We start from the raw sequence: 19,904 nt of genomic DNA, 5'->3' as shown, positions 1-19,904 counted from the left end.
AATACAATAACTTATAGACGGCTCAGAGACAACAGTCAATATCAAGTCACCTACAGAAACAGACGATGATCACCTCGACAAGCTCTCAAAACAAAGAATCCAGTGATCTTCTAGATGAAAGTGCATTCCTGGAATTATGAGAGGCAGAATACAAAAGTTTAATATACAGAACCCTTCAAGACATAAGAAAGGAAATGAGGCAACACGTAGAACAAGCCAAGGAACACACAGGTAAAGCAACTGAAGAAATCAGAAAGATTATTCAGGAACATAATGAAAAGTTTAATAAGTTGGAAAAATCCATAGATAGCAATGAGAAATTCAGGAGGGTAACAATAAAATTACAGAAGTAGACAACTCAATAGAAAGTCAGAGGAGCAGAACTGAGAGCAAGTAAAAAAAAATTTTTTTTTTTTTTAGAAGCCAGAATTTCTGAACTTGAAGATAAATCACTTGGCACTAATATATTTGAAGAAAAATCAGATAAAAAAAATTTAAAAAACTGAAGAAACCTTAAGAATCATGTGGGACTCTATCAAGAGAAATAACCTATGAGTGATTGGAGTACCAGAACAGGGAGGGATAACAAAAAATAGAGAGAGAACTGTTGAAAATTTATTGGCAGAAAACATCCCTCATATCGTGAAAGATGAGAAGATATCTATCCAAGATGCTCATCGAACTCCACATAAGGTAGATCTTAAAAGAAAGTCACCAAGACATATTATAATCAAACTTGCCAAAACCAAAGATAAAGAGAGAATTTTAAGAGCAGCGAGGGATAAACGAAAAGTCACCTACAAAGGACAGCCAATAAGAATTAGCTCAGACTACTCGATAGAAATCATGCAGGCAAGAAGGCAATGGGATGACTTATTTAAAAAATTGAAAGAAAAAAAATTGCCAGCCAAGAATCATATATCCAGCAAAACTGTCTCTTAAATATGAAGGTGAAATTTGGACATTTCCAGATAAACAGAAGTTCAGGGAATTCGTAAAAACCAAATCAAATCTACAAGAAATACTAAAGGGAGTTCTTTGGTTAGAAAATCAATAGTATCAGGTATTAACCCAAGACTAAAAAACTGGGCAGAGCAATCAGAAGTCAACCCAGACAGGGAAATCAAAAAAACAAAGCAAGATTAAAAGAAAAAAAGCTCTAAACAGGGTAACAGCGATGTTATTATATAAAAGAAGACAACATTAAAACAATAATGACGGACTTTTTTTTTTTTTTAAGAAATGTAATCATAGACCTTCCATATGGATAGGAAGATACAGCAATACAAAGAAATAAAAGTTAGGTTTAAATTTAGAAAAATAGGTGTAAATAATAAGGTAACTGCAAAGAAGACAAACTATCCAACTCATCAAAATAAAATACAAGAAAAAACTAGAGACTCAGCAGAAACAAAACCAACAACAACTATGAAGAAAGGACAATACATAAAGATAATCTACTCAGCACATAAAATTAAGTGGGAAAAAGAAACTGTCAACAACACACAAAAAAAGACATCAATATGATAGCACTAAATTCACACTTATCCATAATTACACTGAATGTAAATGGACTAAAAGCACCAATAAAGAGACAGAGAGTAGCAGGATGGATTAAAAAACACGATCCATCTATATGCTGCCTACAAGAGACACGCCTTAGACTTAGAGACACAAACTAAAACTCAAAGGATGGAAAAAAATATATCAAGCAAACAAAAATCAGAAAAGACCAGGAGTGGCAATATTAATTTCTGACAAAATAGACTTGAAAGTTAAATCCAACAGAAAGGATAAGGAAGGACATTATATAATGATTAAAGGGACAACACACCAAGAAGATATAACCATATTAAACATTTACGCACCCAATGACAAGGCTGCAAGATACATAAAACAAACTCCATCAGCACTGAAAAGTGAGATAGACAGCTCCACAACAATAGTAGAAGGCTTCAACACACCACTTTCGGTGAAGGACAGGACATCCAGAAAGAAGCTCAATAAAGACAGAGAAAATCTAAAGGCCACAATCAATCAACTTGACCTCATAGACATATGCAGAACACACCACCCAAAAGTAACCAAGTATACTTTCTTTTCTAGTGCATATGGAACATTCTCTAGAAAAGACCACATATTAGGTCATAAAGCAAGCCTTAGCAGAATACAAAACATTGAAACATTACAAAGCATCTTCTCTGACCATAAGGCCATAAAAGTGGAAATCAGTAACAGAAAAAGCAGGGAAAAGAAATCAAACACTTGGAAACGGAATAATACCCTGCTCAAAAAGGACTGGATTATAGACAACATTAAGGAGGGAATGAAGAAATTCACAGAATCCAATGAGAATGAACCTTGGGGACACAGCAAAAGTGGTGCTCAGAGGTCAATTTATATCAACAAATTCATACATCCAAAAAGAAGAAAGGGCCAAAATCAAAGAATTATCCCTACAACTTCAACAAATAGGAAGAGAGCAACAAAAGAAACACACAGGGATCAGAAGAAAACAAATAATAAAAACTAGAGCAGAACTAAATCAAATAGAAAACAGAAAGACAATTGAAAGAATTACCAAGACCAAAAGCTGATTTTTTGAAAAAATCAACAAAATTGATAAACCATTGGCCAAAATGACAAAAGAAAAACAGGAGAGGAAGCAAATAACCCAAATAAGAAATAAGATGGGCAATATTACAACAGACCCAACTGAAATTAAAAGACTCGTATCAGGGATTTGGTTTTTTTTTTTTTTTTTTCAGATTACCATGAAAAATTGTACCTCTAACAAATTTGAAAACCTAGAAAAAATGGATGATTTCCTAGAAACACACTACCTACCTAAACTAACACAAACAGAGGTAGAACAACCAAATAGACCCATCACAAAAGAAGAGATTGAAAAGGTAATCAAAAAACTCCCAACAAAAAAAAGCCCTGGCCCGGACGGCTTCACTGCAGAGTTGTACCAAACTTTCAGAGAACAGTTAACACTACTACTACTAAAGGTATTTCAGAGCATACGAAAGGATGGAATACTACCAAACTCATTCTACGAAGGTACCATATCCCTGATACCAAAACCAGGTAAAGACACCATAAAAAAAGAAAATTATAGACCTATATACCTCATGAACTTAGATGTAAAAATTCTCAACAAAATTCTAGCCAATAGAATTCAACAACATATCAAAAAAATAATTCACCACGGCCAAGTGGGATTCATACCAGGTATGCAGGGATGGTTCAACATTACAAAAACAATTAATGTAAACCACCACATAAATAAGACAAAAGACAAGAATCCCACGATTTTATCAATTGATGCAGAAAAGGCATTTGACAAAGTTCAGCACCCATTCATGATAAAAACTCTCAGCAAAATAGGAATAGAAGGAAAATTCCTGAACATAATAAAGGGCGTTTATACAAAGCCAAGAGCCAACATCACCCTAAATGGAGAGAGCCTGAAAGCATTTCCATTGAGATTGGAAACCAGGCAAGGATGCCCTTTATCACTGCTCTTATTCAACATTGTGTTAGAGGTCCTAGCCAGAGCAATTAGGCTAGATAAAGAAATAAAGGGCATCCAGATTGGTAAGGAAGAAGTAAAAGTATTCCTATTTGCAGATGACATGACCTTATACACAGAAAACCCTAAGGAATCCTCCAGAAAACTACTGAAACTAATAGAAGAGTTCAGCAGAGTGTCGGGATACAAGATAAACATACAAAAGTCAGTTGGATTCCTCTACACCAACAAAAAGAACATTGAAGAGGAAATCACCAAATCAATACCATTTACAGTAGCCCCCAAGAAAATAAAATACTTAGGAATCAATCTTACCAGAGATGTAAAAGACTTATACAAAGAAAACTACAGTACACTTCTGCAAAAAACCAAAAGAGACTTACATAAGTGGAAAAATAAACCTTGCTCATGGATAGGAAGACTTAACGTTATAAAAATGTCTGTTCTACCAAAAGTGATCTATACATTTAATGCAATTCCGATCCAAATCCCAACAGCATTCTTTAATGAGATGGAGAAACAAATCGCCAACTTCATATGGAAGGAAAAGAGGCCCCGCATAAATAAGGCATTACTGAAAAAGAAGAACAAGGTGGGAGACCTTACTTTATCTGATTTTAGAACCTATTATACCGCCACAGTAGTGAAAACAGCCTGGTACTGGTACAACAACAGATACATAGACCAATGGAATAGAATTGAGAATCCAGACATAAATCCATCCACATATCAGCAGTTGATATTTGACAAAGGCCCCAAAACAATTAAATGGGGAAAAGACAGTCTTTTTAACAAATGGTGCTGGCATAACTGGATATCCATCTGCAAAAAAATGAAACAAGACCCATACCTCACTCCATGCACAAAAACTAACTCAAAATGGATCAAAGACCTAAACATAAAATCTAAAACGATAAAGATCATGGAACAAAAAATAGGGACAATGTTGGGAGCCCTAATACATGGCATAAACTGTATACAAAACATTATTAAGAATGCAGAACAAAAACTAAATAACTGGGAGCTCCTAAAAATCAAACACCTATGCTCATCCAAAGACTTCACCAAAAGAGTAAAAAGGCTACCTACAGACTGGGAAAAAGTTTTTAGCTATGACATTTCTGATCAGTGTCTGACCTCTAAAATCTACATGATACTGCAAAAACTCAACTACAAAAAGACAAATAACCTTATGAAAAAATGGGCAAAAGATATGAACAGACACTTCACTAAAGAAGACATTCAGGTAGCTAACAGATACATGAGGAAACGTTCACGATCATTAGCCATTAGAGAAATGCAAAACAAAACTACAATGAGATACCATCTCACTCCAAGAAGGCTGACATTAATCCAAAAAACACAAAATAATAAATGCTGGAGAGGTTGTGGAGAGACTGGAACACTTATACACTGCTGGTGGGAATGTCAAATGGTACAACCACTTTGGAAATCGATTTGGTGCTTTCTTAAAAAGCTAGAAATAGAACTACCATAGGATCCAGCAATCCCACTCCTTGGAATATATCCTAGAGAAAGAAGAGCCTTTACACGAACAGATATATGCACACCCATGTTCACTGCAGCACTGTTTGCAATAGCAAAAAGATGGAAGCAACCAAGGTGTCCATCAATGGATGAATGGATAAATAAATTATGGTATATTCACACAACGGAATACTATGCATCGATAAAGAACAGTGACGAATCTGTGAAACATTTCATAACATGGAGGAATCTGGAAGGCATTATGCTGAGTGAAATTAGTCAGTTGCAAAAGGACAAATATTGTATAAGACCACTATTACAAGAACTCGAGAAATAGTTTAAACAGAGTAGAAAATATTCTTTGATGATTAAGAGAGTAGGGAGTGAGGAAGGGAGGGAGAGGGGTATTCACTAATTAGATAGTAGGTAACTACTTTAGGTGGCAAGAAAGACAACACACAATACAGGCGAGGTCAGCACAACTAAACAAAAAGCAAGGAAGTTTCCGGAATAAACTGAATGCTTCGAAGGGCAGTGAACCATTCCCAAAGCCAACTCTTCAGACAAGGATTGGACTGGACAATGGGTTGAGGAGGGATGCTGGTGAGGAGTGAGCTTCTTGGATCAGGTGGACACTTGAGACTATTTTGGCATCTCCTCCTTGGAGGGGAGATGAAAGGGTAGAGGGGGGTTAGAAGGTGACAAAACAGACAGGAAAAGTGAGGGTGGAGCGGGGGAGTGGGCTGTCTCATTGGGGGAAGAGCAATTGGGAGTATGTAGGAAGGTGTATACAAATACAAGTTTTTGTGTGAGACACTGACTTGATTTGCAAACTTTCACTTAAAGCACAATAAAAAATTAAAAAAATATATATCGTATAACAAAGAGATAGTGAGGGGAAAATGAAAAGCAGATGAAACTTTATAGTGGTAAATATATTTTGGAGTAAACAAAAGTAAAAACTTCTGAGTTCTAGTATTATATTAAAATCCTAATGTCTTTAAATTTCATTAGCCCTGAAATGCAAAAGAGATCATCTGGAATGACAGCACTTTCATGCTATGGAAACATAATTATCTCCTATATGCATATTCATTACAGAGTTTACCTACGGAGATGTACAACAGTATAGCGGTAGGAGATGTCATCCTGAACTAGGTAACCTCTCTTTTAATTGGTACTAGCATTCCCCCAGTCATCCACGTTAAGCAGGAATCTGCTAGTTCTACAGATTTACATGGTAAATATTTCTTGAGCCCATCCCCTCTTATTGCCTTATTCAGTTCTCACCTCTCACTCAATGGTGCCGGTCTGCTGTTGTTCTCCCTGCCTCCATACTTGCCCCCTTCAACACTGCCCATAAAGGACCCAAACCTTCAAGGTCTTCCCATTAACGCCCCTCACCTCCACGCTGTGCTTTCACTTATACTGTTACAATACTATTCCTCCCCTTGGTTAACTCCCATAGGTCCTTCAAGACTCAGCTCAGGTTAGCAGGCTAGAATAAATGCACCTCCTCTTTGCTCTCATAGCATCCATCACATTGTCCTGAAATGGTTTACCGTCTAGCCCCTACTCATTCCTGACCCAAAGTAAATTGGCAAGGACCTTTGTTTTTGGCATCTCTAGCACCACCACTCATCTGTCAGTTTGCCATGCTGTGGTGGCTTCCATGTCGATGCGACACTAGAAGGTTTGCCAAATGTATTTCTAATACCAGCAGGGTCACACATGATGGAAAGAGTTCAGCAGAGCTTCCAGACCAAGACAGACTAGGAAGAAGGACCTGGTGGTCTACTTCTGAAAGAACTGGACAGTGATAACCTTATAAACAGCAGTGGAACAATGTCTGATAAAGTGCCGAAAGATGAGCCCCTCAGTTAGGAGGTACACAAAATACAATCAGGGAAGAGCTGCCTCCTCAAAGTAGAGTAGACCGAAATGATGTGGGTGGAGTAAAGCTTTCAGGACCTTCATTTGTTGATGTGGCTTGACTCAAAATGAGAAGAAACAGCTGCAAACGTCCATTAATAATTGGAACATGGAATGTACGAAGTATGAATCTAAGAAAATTGGAAGCCATCAAAAATGAAGTGGAAAGAATAAAGATCTCTATCCTAGGCATTAGTGAGCTGAAATGGACTGGTACTGGCCATTTTGAATCAGAAATCATATGGTCTACTATGCCAACTGAAGAGAAATGGTGTCACATTCATCATCAAAAAGAATTTTTCAAGATCTAATTTGAACTATAACGCTGTCAGTGATAGGAAAATATTCATACGGCTACAAGGAGAGCCAGTTAATACGACTATTACTCAAGTTTATGCACCAACCACTAATGCCACAGATAAAGAAATGGAAGATTCTTACCAACTTCTGCAGTCAAATTGACGAAACATGCAATCAAGAAACACTGATAATCACTGGTCATTGGAATGTTAAAGCACGAAACAAAGAAGGCTCAGTAGTTGGAAAATATGGCCTTAGTGATAGAAATGATGCCAGGAACCACATGATAGAAGTTTGCAAGACCAATGACTTATTCATTGAAGGAACTTACTTACTCAAAATAAAATGATTTTTACTTTTAAAATAATAAACAAAAAGGATTTACTAAATACTTATACAGGTCTGTTATTCATGGTGGTTCTTAAAAAAAATTGGTAAATAAAATTTTGCCTTTTAAGATTTAGAGATTTAACAGTACCAACTACTACTACTTCAATTGTCTTTCTCCTTTTTCTCCTCTGATCTCAGAGAAATATAGTGTTTTTTTTTCACCCCTGATTTTCTGTAGTACTGGGTCTGAGGGTTAGACAAGGAAATTGAAATAAAAAGTCAATGTGGGATTTTCTTTTTAATACTTGTATGTATTATCGGAATGTTTTGTTTTCCTAAATGAGCAGATATTAATTTTATAAGAAACAAGGAGTAGTAAAGATTAAAGCAAAGACTTCGTAGATTTATCTTGCATTATCACTTCATGTTACCCTATGTTTTAACTGCCTGGCATATATTTTTAAGAGTCCTTCTCCCTCCCTCTCTCCTTTCTTTGCCTTTCCTCCTTCCACAAATATTTATTAGCAGGTTCTATGTTCCAGGAACTGTGCTAGGTATGGGAAACTTTACAGATAACATATCGTCCTGAGCTCAGCTCCCTTTCAGGCTGGTATCAGATGCAAGTAATACAGATAACATGCTACAAAGTGCTGCAGGAATGATAAGGTGTGCTCTGGAAGCACACAGAAAAGGCACAAAATGGCAGAGAAGGAGAGGAAATGACTCCGGGGTGCCTTCCAGAAGAAGTAATCTATTGGAAGAGCTGAGATTGAGTAGGATTTAGTGAGACGCACTGAGGGTTTGAGAGATGGAGGCAGAGGGAGTAGCATATGTGAAGGCCAGAAAGCAAGAGAAAACACGGCATTTAGAGGATAGGTGAGTCATTCAGTATGCTGGAGAGGATGGTACAGGGAGTAATAACTATAGATGATGGTGGTGAGGTACGCAGAGGTCAAATCATGAATAATATTAATGATGACAACAATGATGGTGATGGCTAAGACTTATTGGACAGTGTCTATTTCCAGGTATAGTTGTAAGCACTATACATGTATTTACTAATTGAATCCTATGAGATAGGTACTACTATGAACTTCATCTTATATGTTGGCTATGGATTTTAAGAAGCCACTGAATAGTTTGACAGATCAAATTGATGGACAATGGCCAGGCCATATATGGCAATAGAGCTTTGACCCGTAGCAGCAACCAGCCCTGGAGGTCAAACTATTACCTCTACAGCAATTGGTCAATGACTGCCAGCTTACAACTCAGTACCAACCAAACTAAAAATAAAAAAAAAAACAAACCCTTTGCCATCGAGTTGATTCCGACTCATAGAGACCTTACAGGACAGAGTAGAACTGCCCCATAGGGTTTCCAAGGCTGTAATCTTTACAGAAGCAGACTGTCACGTCTTTCTCCCAGCAGGACCAACCAGTGGAACTCAAATATGTTCCCCAAACCAATTACATAAGATGTTCCACTTCTAGTTAACCAGCTTCCCCATGTCAACAATCTCCAAACATAGCATACCAGAAGCCCTCTCTTTTTCAATATACGGTTTTCTCACTCCCTTGCCTGCCTTTGAGTCTTAGCCTAAACCAAGGAATGGTGGATGGGTGACTCCCTTGCCATTTATAGCAAGCTCTGAATAAATAGCCTCTGTTTGTTTTCACTGGGTAGTCTTCATTTATTTCCATAGGCTTTAACCAGGAGAATACAATAATAAAAAGAGCATTTGTCTACTATGTAGAGAAGGAACTGGAGACGGCTAGACCGGAGATAGAAGACCAGTCTGTAACTTCAGGCCTTGACTAAGGTAGTAACAGTTGAGACAGGCAACAGGAAATGGAGTTAAAAAACATCAAGAAGGTAGAATCAGCAGGACCTAACAGAGTGATTGGATGGGTTAGGAGAGAGAAGAAAAAATGTAAGGATGACTCCGTGACTTGAGGAATTACAAAAAATGGTAGTGCCATTTGCTGAGACAGGGAATGCTGGAGGAAAAGGTTTGGGTTGGGGCTGGAGATGAGTTAAATTTGGGACAAAGATTTTTGAATCACAGGCTTAAGGTGAGAATTGAAGATTTTCGGTAAACGAGTCCAAGCATAGCGTAGAAGCAAAAGAGAACATACAAATGTAACTATAAAAATAATAGTTCTATGGAGGAACCTGGAAGGCATTATGCTGAGTGAAATTAGTCAGAGGCAAAAGGACAAATATTGTATAAGACCACTATTATAAGATCTTGAGAAATAGTAAAAACTGAGAAGAACACATACTTTTGTGGTTACGAGGGGGGGAGGGAGGGAGGGAGAAGGTTTTTTATTGATTAATTAGTAGATAAGAACTGCTTTAGGTGAAGGGAAGGACAACCCTCAATACATGGAAGGTCAGCTCAATTGGACTGGACCAAAAGCAAAGAAGTTTCTGGGATAAAATGAATGCTTCAAAGGTCAGTGGAGCAAGGGCGGGGGTCTGGGGACCATGGTTTGAGGGGACTTCTAAGTCAATTGGCAAAATAATTCTATTATGAAAACATTCTGCATCCCACTTTGAAATGTGGCGTCTGGGGTCTTAAATGCTAACAAGCGGCCATCTAAGATGCATCAATTGGTCTCAACCCACCTGGAGCAAAGGAAAATGAAGAACACCAAGGTCACATGACAACTAAGAGCCCAAGAGACAGAAAGAGCCACATGAACCAGAGACCTACATCATCCTGAGACCAAAAGAACTAGTTGGTGCCCGGCCACAATCGATGACTGCCCTGACAGGGAGCACAACAGAGAACTCCTGAGGGAGCAGGAGATCAGTGGGATGCAGACCACAAATTCTCATAAAAAGACCATACTTAATGGTCTGACTGAGACTAGAGGAATCCTGGCGGCCATGCTCCCCAGACCTTCTGTTGGCACAGGACAGGAACCATCCCCAAAGACAACTCATCAGACATGAAAGGGACTGGTCAGTGGGTGGGAGAGAGATGCTGATGAAGAGTGAGCTAATTATATCAGGTGGACACTTGAGACTGTGTTGGCATCTCCTTTCTGGAGGGGGGATGGGAGGATAGAGAGAGTGGGAAGCTGGCAAAATTGTCACGAAAGGAGAGACTGAAAGGGCTGACTCATTAGGGGGAGAGCAAGTGGGAGTACGGAGTAAGATGTATGTAAACTTATATGTGACAGACTGACTGGATTTGTAAACGTTCACTTGAAGCTCAATAAAAGTTAATAAAAAAAATAAAATAAAATAATAGTTCTTATTACCATAAGATGTTTACGGAGAAATTGAAAAAACATTTTTAAAATCTCTTAAGAACAAAAGTTTAATAAACTGCTTTGAAGTTCAAGTTCATATCAAATTATAGGATGAACTTATTTTCCCATTTTACTAAGAGATATTTCAGAGGGGAGAAATCCTATCCATTTGATATTTACAGGGAAATGAATTAACATTTATTGTGGTCCTTTTGTGTCTGGCACTTTCTCTCAGTTAATTCTCAAATCAGCATATTCAGGATAGTATTATTATTATTCCTATTGACAAAACTGAGGCCCAAGACTAAGATCATTACTAGTAAACGGAGTAACAAGTCTGATGCAGAAGCACTTGTTCTTTGCACCTTAGTTCTCTGCCTGACTCCTCAAATGACCAAAGAGGTTATTTCTAACAACAACCCCCAAACAGGGGTAAAGAACTTTAAGGTCACAGTTTCTGGCAGTATTACAGACAGTGACAGAAAATGACATCAACTGACAGATCAGGGAGATTCTCAGAGGTTCTCAGAGGGAGAGCAAATTTGGGGAAGGACGCTCAGCCATGATACTTGTGCAGTCAACTGATCACAATTATATATTTATTCTACAAATATTTATTGAGGGCCTACACTGTGTCAGGCATGGTTCTAGGTGTTAAAGATGATGGCAGTGAATTAAACAAAATCCCCTGCCTTCATAAAGAACTGATATGCTTGCCGGGGAGACACAAAATAAAGGAGTTATACAGTATAATACCAGGTGATAACCTCTTGATAAAATAAAGGCAGCAGCAAGTGCTAGAATGCCAGGGAAGCTGACTTCATCAACCAAGGCAGAGTCCACACTCTCAGTTTTCACCACTAGAATATAGTTTTAACACAAGCAGAAGAAGAGGCTGCAAATGAGGAATGGTTTGAAAGGACTGGAAAGATTTCCAGTTCCAAAGGTCTCTCCTCCACTGGCTGGTCACAGAGGTCTGAAAGGTTATCATTTTAATGATGGCTGAAAGCACTAGGCCCCATTCTGAGTATAGTAACTGAGTAACCCTCAGTTAACTTCTCATGGCTTTTAGGATCCTCATCGGTAAAAACAACCACAACAAAAGTCAAGATGGCTGAGTGATCACTAAGATTTCTCCCAGCTCTAAAAAGTTTCTATTTTGTTATATCCTATTTCTTTGGGTAGAAAAAAGTAACTTTTCTCCTCAGGACTTTTAAAAATGTTAATATTCCTGGAAGTAGTTATTAACAAGGTAGGAACATGAATTAATGCAAATTGATTAATTTCTTCACAAAAAAGAATCCTAGGCCCTGGAAGGAGAGGTAATAATGAAAAAAGAGGAAAAAAGAAAAGTAAAGGGAGACCACATGCACACACACATACACCACACACAGGTGTATTTGTTTTGTTTTACTTGGTATGTTGTGGACTATTCTGTCAATGGCCTTTTAAAGGTATTTCTTTCTTTTCTTTTTTTTTTTTAACCCACACTTGCCCGCCTTACATAACCTTACTCATTTTGACCCCCAACCGAGTAAAGGAAAAATGAGAGCCATCAGATGAATTCACCTACTTCTCAGTTTTGCCGGGAGCCTGGGAAAACAGAGATAGTGCCGAGTGTCCTTGCAGGCTGGGGAGTAGAGAGCTGTTATTCTTCAAAGCTTTTCTCCCCGTCTGGTTTGGAATACCTTCACAAAACCTGTTAGGTAAATTCCCCTAACACCTGCTCCTCCTCAAGAAAAGTGCTGTTGCCCCGCACGTTATACTGTGTAAATGACCTGACCTTCCTCAGAGAGCTTAATTCTATTCCCACAGTAGAAGAGGTCCCCAGTCAACTGGCCACTCCCAAGGAACTCTCCAGGGCTCAGGATGTGGACGCAGGAGGCAGAGCTCCTGACGCAGCCTGAGACTTGAGAAGCCGCAACAGGAATTCCCACAGTGGCTCCACACAATTAGGGTGAGGAGGCAGGGCAGGATTCCTCCATAGAATTCACAGTTTTAAAACACATGATCATGGCTGTCTAGGGGAGTACTGAAACCCTATGAAGAAATAAACAACTTGGGGTTTCTAAACACCCCTACCACGAAAGGAAATCCAAGCGTGGGCTCCCAATGACATTTCTAACAGACCAACTTGAAAGAATTAACTCTATATTCATAACAAAAGTAAACCCAAAACCAAATACAGGCACAATAAAACAAATCATTTCTATTCTTCCCCCAATTCTTTCTGCCCTAACCCACCCCTACGCCCCAATTTCCTGTCAAATTGAAAATTTCTAATTGTAACAGCAATTTTCTCCTCTCTAAGTGCACGTTTTACTGCACAGGAAAATTTAAGCCTATAGCAAGAATAAAACCAACCCCGTTGTCGACGAGTCAATTCCGACTGATAGCGACTCTATAGGACAGACTAGAACTGTCCCACAGGGTTTCCAAGGAGCAGCTGGTGGATTTGGGCTGCTGACATTTTCGATTAGCAGAAAAGCTCTTAAGAACTGTACAAGGAGGGCCCCAGCTACTGCAAGAATAAAAAGAGCACTCGATAATAGGGATCTACACAAAAGTGAGCTGGTCATCAAATTCATCTTTTCACTAAGAATGGTTCCTTCTCTCCCAGCCCCTTCGTGGCCACATTTTTTCAAGGAGAAGAGCAGCCAGCAAAGCCTCCCGGACTCATTTAGTGGGATGCCCCGAGAGCACCAGGAGACACGAATCCCTAGGCTGGTTGGCTGACGACAGCCAGCCCCCTCGCAAGGGGCGCTGCTCTCGAGGGCATCGGCTCTGCGCCTGGAACCTCCGTCCCGCGGGCTCCCTCAGCCTCCGCTCAGGTCCCAATTTCCGCCTTCGCCGCCTCCGGGCCTCGCCTCCGCCAGGAGTGTCTCCCCCTTCCCCAGCGTAGACACCTGTCCTCACCTCTGCCGCGTCGTCCTCCGTCACCACGCCGACCACAGGGATTTGGCGGGGGCTGCCGGACTTGTTCCTGCCTCTCGGTTCATAGGTCTCGGCTGTCGCCGCGGTCTCTCCAGTCGACATGGCTGGAGGAGGGATGGGATCTTCTCGTCCTACACTGTGCCCGCGCAACTGTACCCAAAGAGACCCCGCCGCAGAGAAGGAAGGGCAGTCTGAGAGCTGCTAGATTCGGGAACGGTCTCCGCAGTCGCTCCTCTCTGCCCGCCTGCGGGTTGTTAACACAAGCCGGCGAGTTGCTAGGGGGCGGGGCCGGAGGCGGTGGAGGCGCTGTCTCCTACGGAAGCCTGGGAACTCAAACTAACAACAAGCCTAATCCGCGCCTCCGCGGTCGGAGATGGCTGGAGTTGCACGCATGCCAGAAGGAGGAGGTAGAAAGAATTCTGTAAAAGGTGAAGAATGGTACCTTAGGCTCCGTGGGTGTCTGTCTCAGTCTTGGTAGTTTGCACTGGGTATTGCTCAAGACATGCTTGGGTGAGTGGAGGGATGGATGATGGACGGATAGTGTTGAAAGCAGAGCAGTTTACCTCACCCCACAGAAGTAACTAATCACCGAAATTCCCCAGCCCTTTGTTTCTTCTGGAGCCCTGGTGGTGCAGCGGTTAAGAGCTACAGCTGCTAACCAAAAGATCGGCAGTTTGAATCCACCAGTTGCTCTCTGGAAACCTTATGGGGCAGTTCTACTCTGTCCTATAGAGTCTGAGTCTGTCTTGAGGGTAACAGGTTTGGTTTTGTTTGGTTACCTCTTCTATAATTTATGAACCATATGGACAGTTAAATAAACTCATTTATTCATTGCAAATACCTTTTTCAACTACGTAAACAGCGACTATACCTGTGGACCTTACGGGATGGGAAACACAGGAATCAAATCCACTACATTTGTGAAAAGAGATGATGGAAACGCTCAATATCATCAGTCAGAACAAGGCCAAGGGCAGACTGAGGAACAGGCCATCAATTGCTCATATGTGAGTTCAAGTTGAAGCTGAAGAAAATTAAAACAAGTCCACCAAGAACCAAAATATGACCTTGAGTATATCCTACCTGAATTTAGAGACCATCTCAAGATTGATTTGATGCACTAAACACTAATGATCAATGACCAGACAATTTGTGGGATAATATCAAGGACACCATAAATGAAAGAACCAAAAGGTCATTAAGAAGACAAGAAACAAAGACCAAAATGGATGTCAGAAGAGATGTTGAAACTTGCACTTGAATGCTGAGTAGCTAAAGTGAAAGGTAGAAATGATGAAGTGAAAGAGCTGAACAGAAGATTTCAAAGGGCAGCTCAAGAAGACAAAGTATTATAATGAAATGTGTAAAGATCTTGAGTTAGAAAACCAAAAGGGAAGAACATGGTTGGCATTTCTCAAGCTGAAAGAACTGAAGAAAAAAATTCAAGCCTCGAGTTGCAATATTGAAGGATTCTATGGGCAAAAAAAAAGATGAAAGGAATACACAGAGACACTGTACCAAAAAGAATTGGTGGACGTTCAGCTGTTCCAGGAGGTAGCGTATGATCAGGAACTGATGATACTGAAGAAGTCCAAGCTGCACTGAAGGCACTGGCGAAAAACACAGCTCCAGAAACTGATGGAATACCAGTTAAGATGTTTCAACAAAGGGAAGCAATCCTGGAAGTGCTCGCTCATCAATGCCAAGAAATTTGGAAGACAGATACCTGGCCAACCAACTAGAAGAGATCCATATTTGTGCCCGTTGCAAAGAAAGGTGATCCAACAGAATGCAGAAATTATCGAACGATATTTTTAATATCACATGTAAGTGAAATTTTGCTAAAGATCATTCAAAAATGGTTGTAGCAGTACATCAACAGGGAACTGCAAGAAATTGAAGCCAGATTCAGAAGTGGACATGGAACAAGGGGTATCATTACTAATGTCAGATGGATCTTGGCTGAAAGCACAGAATACCAGAAAGATGTCTACCTGTGTTTTATTGACTATACAATAGTCAATAAATAGTCAATAATAGTCAACTGTGTGGATCATAACAAATTCTGAACATTACAAAGAATGGAAATCCCAGAACACTTAATTCTGCTCATGAGAAACCTATACATACATGTTTGAACAGAACAAGGGGATACTGCATAGTTTAAAATCAGGGAAGGTATATGTCAGGGTTGTATCCTTTCACCATACATATTCAATCTGTATGCTGAGCAAATAATCCAAGAAGCTGGACTGTATGAAGAAGAATGGGGCATCAGGATTGCAGGAAGACTCATAAACAACCTGCAATATGCAGATGACACAACCTTGCTTGCTAAAAGAGGACTTGAAACACTGATGAAGATCAAAGACTACAGCCTTCAGTATAGATCACACCTCAACATAAAGAAAACAAAAATCTTCACAATGTACTAATAAGCAACATCATGATAAATGGAAAATTTTTTAAGCTCTCAAGGATTTTATTTTACTTGGATCCACGATCAATGCTCACAGAAGCAGCAGTCAAGAAATCAAAGGACACATTGCACTGGGCAAATCTGCTGCAAAAGATCTCTTTGAAGTATTAAAAAGCAAAGATATCACCTTGAAGACTAAGGTGCACCTGACATAAGCCATGGTGTTTTCAGTTGCCTCATATGCATGCAAAAGGTAGACAATGAATAAGGAAAACTGAAGAAAATTGATGCCTTTTAATTATGGTGTTGGTGAAGAATATTGAATATACCATGGACTGCTAAAAGAACGAACAAATCTGTCTTGGAAGAAGTACAGATGGAATGCTCCTTAGAAGAATGGCGAGACTGTGTCTCACATACTTTGGACATGCTATCAGGAAGGATCAGTCCCTGGAGAAGGACATTATGCTTGGTAAAGTAGAGGATCAGAGGAAAAGAGGAAGACCCTCAACAAGATGGATTGGCCAGTGACTGCAACAATGGACTCAAGCACAACAACAATTGTGAAGATGGTGCAGGACTGGGTGAGGCCAACAGCCATCCTCTGGGTGACCCTGGAACTTTTCTCCTGCCAAATGGAACGAAACTTTTGTGGCCCAAGATGGGGGAAAATTTTCAGAAGCAAAGGATCGGAGCCTAAGATCTGGTTTGAGAGAACCCCCCCACCCCCCGCCACCTTCTGAACTGAGCAAATGCAAATGCAGGACTTGCCCTGGGCATGTCTTTTCAAGCCAATCAACGACCTTGCTCCATCCTGCCAGGACCCTTCCTCAGTTTTTGCCTCTCATAAAAGCTGTTTCAGCTATTGTTCAGGGATCCATCTTGGCAGCACAAATCATGGTGTGCTCTTTTGCTTGGCCAACCAAATAAAGCTTCTTCTTTCACTTTCACCCATTTGGCGTCCCTGTGGCTGCACCAAGTGAGATCTGAGACCCCTGATAACACCAGCAATGTTTCATTCTGTTGTACATAGGGTTGTTATGAATTGGAACCCACTCGAGGGCACCTAACAACAACACATATTCTGTGGTATTTACTGGCTTACCAGTCCAACCCCTTCCTACCAGACTGAGATTCTTGAAAGCAAAGGGAGTCACTTACTTAGATTTGCAGATCCAGCCCTCAGCATAAGTATAGAACAGTGGTTCTCAAACCTAGCGTGCATCAGAATGGTGAACTAGTTAAATCACAGTCTTCTGGGTCCCACCTCCAGAGCTTCTGCTTCATTAAGTCTGAGGTGGAGCCCAAGGCTTTGCAAATTATAACAAGTCCCCAGGTCATGGTAATGCTCCTGGTCTGGGGTCCATACTTTGGAAATCTCTGGGTGATCTAGATAGTAACTGATTCTTAAAAAACTTTCATTAAAAATTCATGGATCATAAATTATTTTTATTTGATTTGAAGCTAAACTACGACATTTCATAAGTTACACAGAGTAAGGTACACTTTAGATCCTTGCTGCTCAAAATAGATTCCTTAAATCACATACATAAAGCAGAATGTCTGGCCCCATGGTGGACTCACTGAATCAGAATCTCCTTTTTTTACAAGTCAGACACTTCCGATGATCCCTCTTACAACAAAGACCTGAAAAAATAAGTGAATCAATTATGTGTGTGACAAGCTAGGAGCCCTGAACATCAAAGGCAAAGTTAGGAAATTGTACTGAGTGGCAGGGGAAGGGAGAGATGGTTCAGAATCCATGAGGAGTTGCCGGACCTGACTAGGCAGGAGGTGGCACCCCTCAGGCATGATCCCCTGGTACAACCGTGGCGGGGCCGGCGGTAGCATTCAGGATGCGGTTTCCTCAAGGAGAAGGAGTGAGCCATACAGATTCTACTCATACCTCTGGAATCAACAAAGAACAGTGCTTTTGGCAAAAGATAAGTGGTTGTGTCTAATTTATCGCACTGATCAAATAGCACCCCTTGCGAAAGAACTCTCTCCCATTTATCCGATCCCTCCTCCCTCTGCCCTAGCCTCCAACCCAGCTTTAGTGGCTGTCGATTTCTCTGGTTCTGAGATAGGTCCTCCTGCATGCCCTGAGTTATTCTGGCCTTGGAGAAGGAACAAATTAACAAATGGGGGAAAAAATAATCTGCCGGCTCACCTAAGCCAGGAACTCAGGGCAGAAGTAGCTTCTGTCCAGCCACAAATGGTCCACGGACTTTGATAGCCTTTCACCTCTGCAATGACCTGTGTGGGCCCATTTCAGCAGCCGAGGCCCTTGTCAAACTGCAATGGTGTATGTGCCTAATAATCTGACTTCAACTGTTTCAGCTGTGCAGTGGAGAGGCAGATTTTTGACATTTAACATCGCTCTGCCTATTAAGTAGGGTCCTCATCTATGTACTTCAGGGGCCTGAGGACTGGTGGCTTCACCCATGCCGCCTAAACACTCATGACAGGTCCAAGGATAAGTGGTGCCTCCCAGTCCTTAAGATCAAAAGCATTGTGTGCCCATGGTCTCGCTGCAGAGCCCACCCATCTGTGTGATCTAGGGAGCAGGATGTACTTTTCTTACAAGACAGGGGATGGTTGTCAGCCCCCTGGCCTTGCTCAGAGGATGACCCCCTGCTACAACCAGATACCCGTGGCTACACCAATCATCCCTACTCCTCTAAGACTGTAGGAGATAGCCTGCATCACACACATTGTGACCGACTACCTGGACACCTAAGCTGAATCCATAAAAGAAAAGTGAATGGACTCCTAGGCTCATATACCTGGTAACAGCTCTAGTCATCTGGTGACAGGACGTTAGAGCTTCAAAGGCACAAATAAGCTAGCTTATTTAAGCAGCCTATTTTGGCATATCAAAATAAAACAAAGCAAGAAGCTAGGACACAGTAAGCAAACATAAATTAATGCAATAACTTATACATGGCTCAGAGACAACAGTCAATATCAAATCACACAAAGAAGCAGACAATGATCGCTTCAACAAGCTCCCAAAACAAAGAATCAAGGAATCTTCTGGAAGAAGAGATATTCCTGGAATTACAAGAGGTAGAATACAAAAGATTACTATACAGAACTCTTCAAGAGATCAGGCAAAACACAGAACAAGCCAAGGAACACACAGATAAAGCGGTCAAGGAAATTAAGGTTACTCAAGAACGTAACAAAAAATTTAATAGTTTGTAAAAATCCATAGAGAGACAGCAATAAGAAATTCAGAAGATTAGCAATAAAATTTCAGAATTAGACAACTCAATAGAAAGAGGAGCAGAATTGAGCAAGTAGAAGGCAGAATTTGCGAGACTGAAGATAAAACACTTGGCACCAAAATATTCAAAGAAAAATCAGATAAAAGAATTAAAAAATGAAGAAACCGTAAGAATCATGGGGGACTCTATCAAGAGAAATAACCTATGAGTGATTGGAGTACCAGAACAGAGAGGGGGAACAAAAAATACAAAGAGAATTGTTGAAGATTTGTTGGCAGAAAACTTCCCTGGTACCTCAAAGATGAGAAGATATCTATCCAAGATGCTCATCGAATTCCATATAAGGTAGATCTCAAAAGACAGTCACCAAGACATATTATAATCAAACTTGGCAAAACCAAAGATACAGAATTTTAAGAGTGGCTAGGGATAAACAAAAAGTCACCTACAAAAGAGAATAAGAATAAGCT

The 19,904-nt window shown here is 40.3% G+C and overlaps 1 protein-coding gene across 4 annotated transcripts in view; it reads right to left on the bottom strand.

The window, feature by feature from the left end:
- The window catches only part of CFAP69 (cilia and flagella associated protein 69), a 72,251-nt gene extending 58,068 nt beyond the window's left edge, over window positions 1–14,183 (bottom strand). For all 4 annotated transcript variants that reach the window (XR_007518422.1, XM_049893626.1, XM_049893627.1 and 1 more), the window contains exon 1: window positions 13,768–14,183. Coding sequence is in view for 3 of the 4 variants with exons in the window: in XM_049893626.1 (XP_049749583.1) it covers window positions 13,768–13,887 (120 nt within the window). In the remaining variant the exon portion in view is untranslated. The remainder of the gene's footprint in view (window positions 1–13,767) is intronic.
- Between the last annotated feature and the right edge of the window lie 5,721 nt (window positions 14,184–19,904).

This window comes from Elephas maximus, chromosome 8 (genome assembly GCF_024166365.1).
Source record: "Elephas maximus indicus isolate mEleMax1 chromosome 8, mEleMax1 primary haplotype, whole genome shotgun sequence".
Lineage (NCBI taxonomy): Eukaryota > Metazoa > Chordata > Mammalia > Proboscidea > Elephantidae > Elephas > Elephas maximus.
The sequence above is the reverse complement of the archived record's forward strand: the minus strand, read 5'-3'. Positions and strand labels throughout refer to the sequence as shown.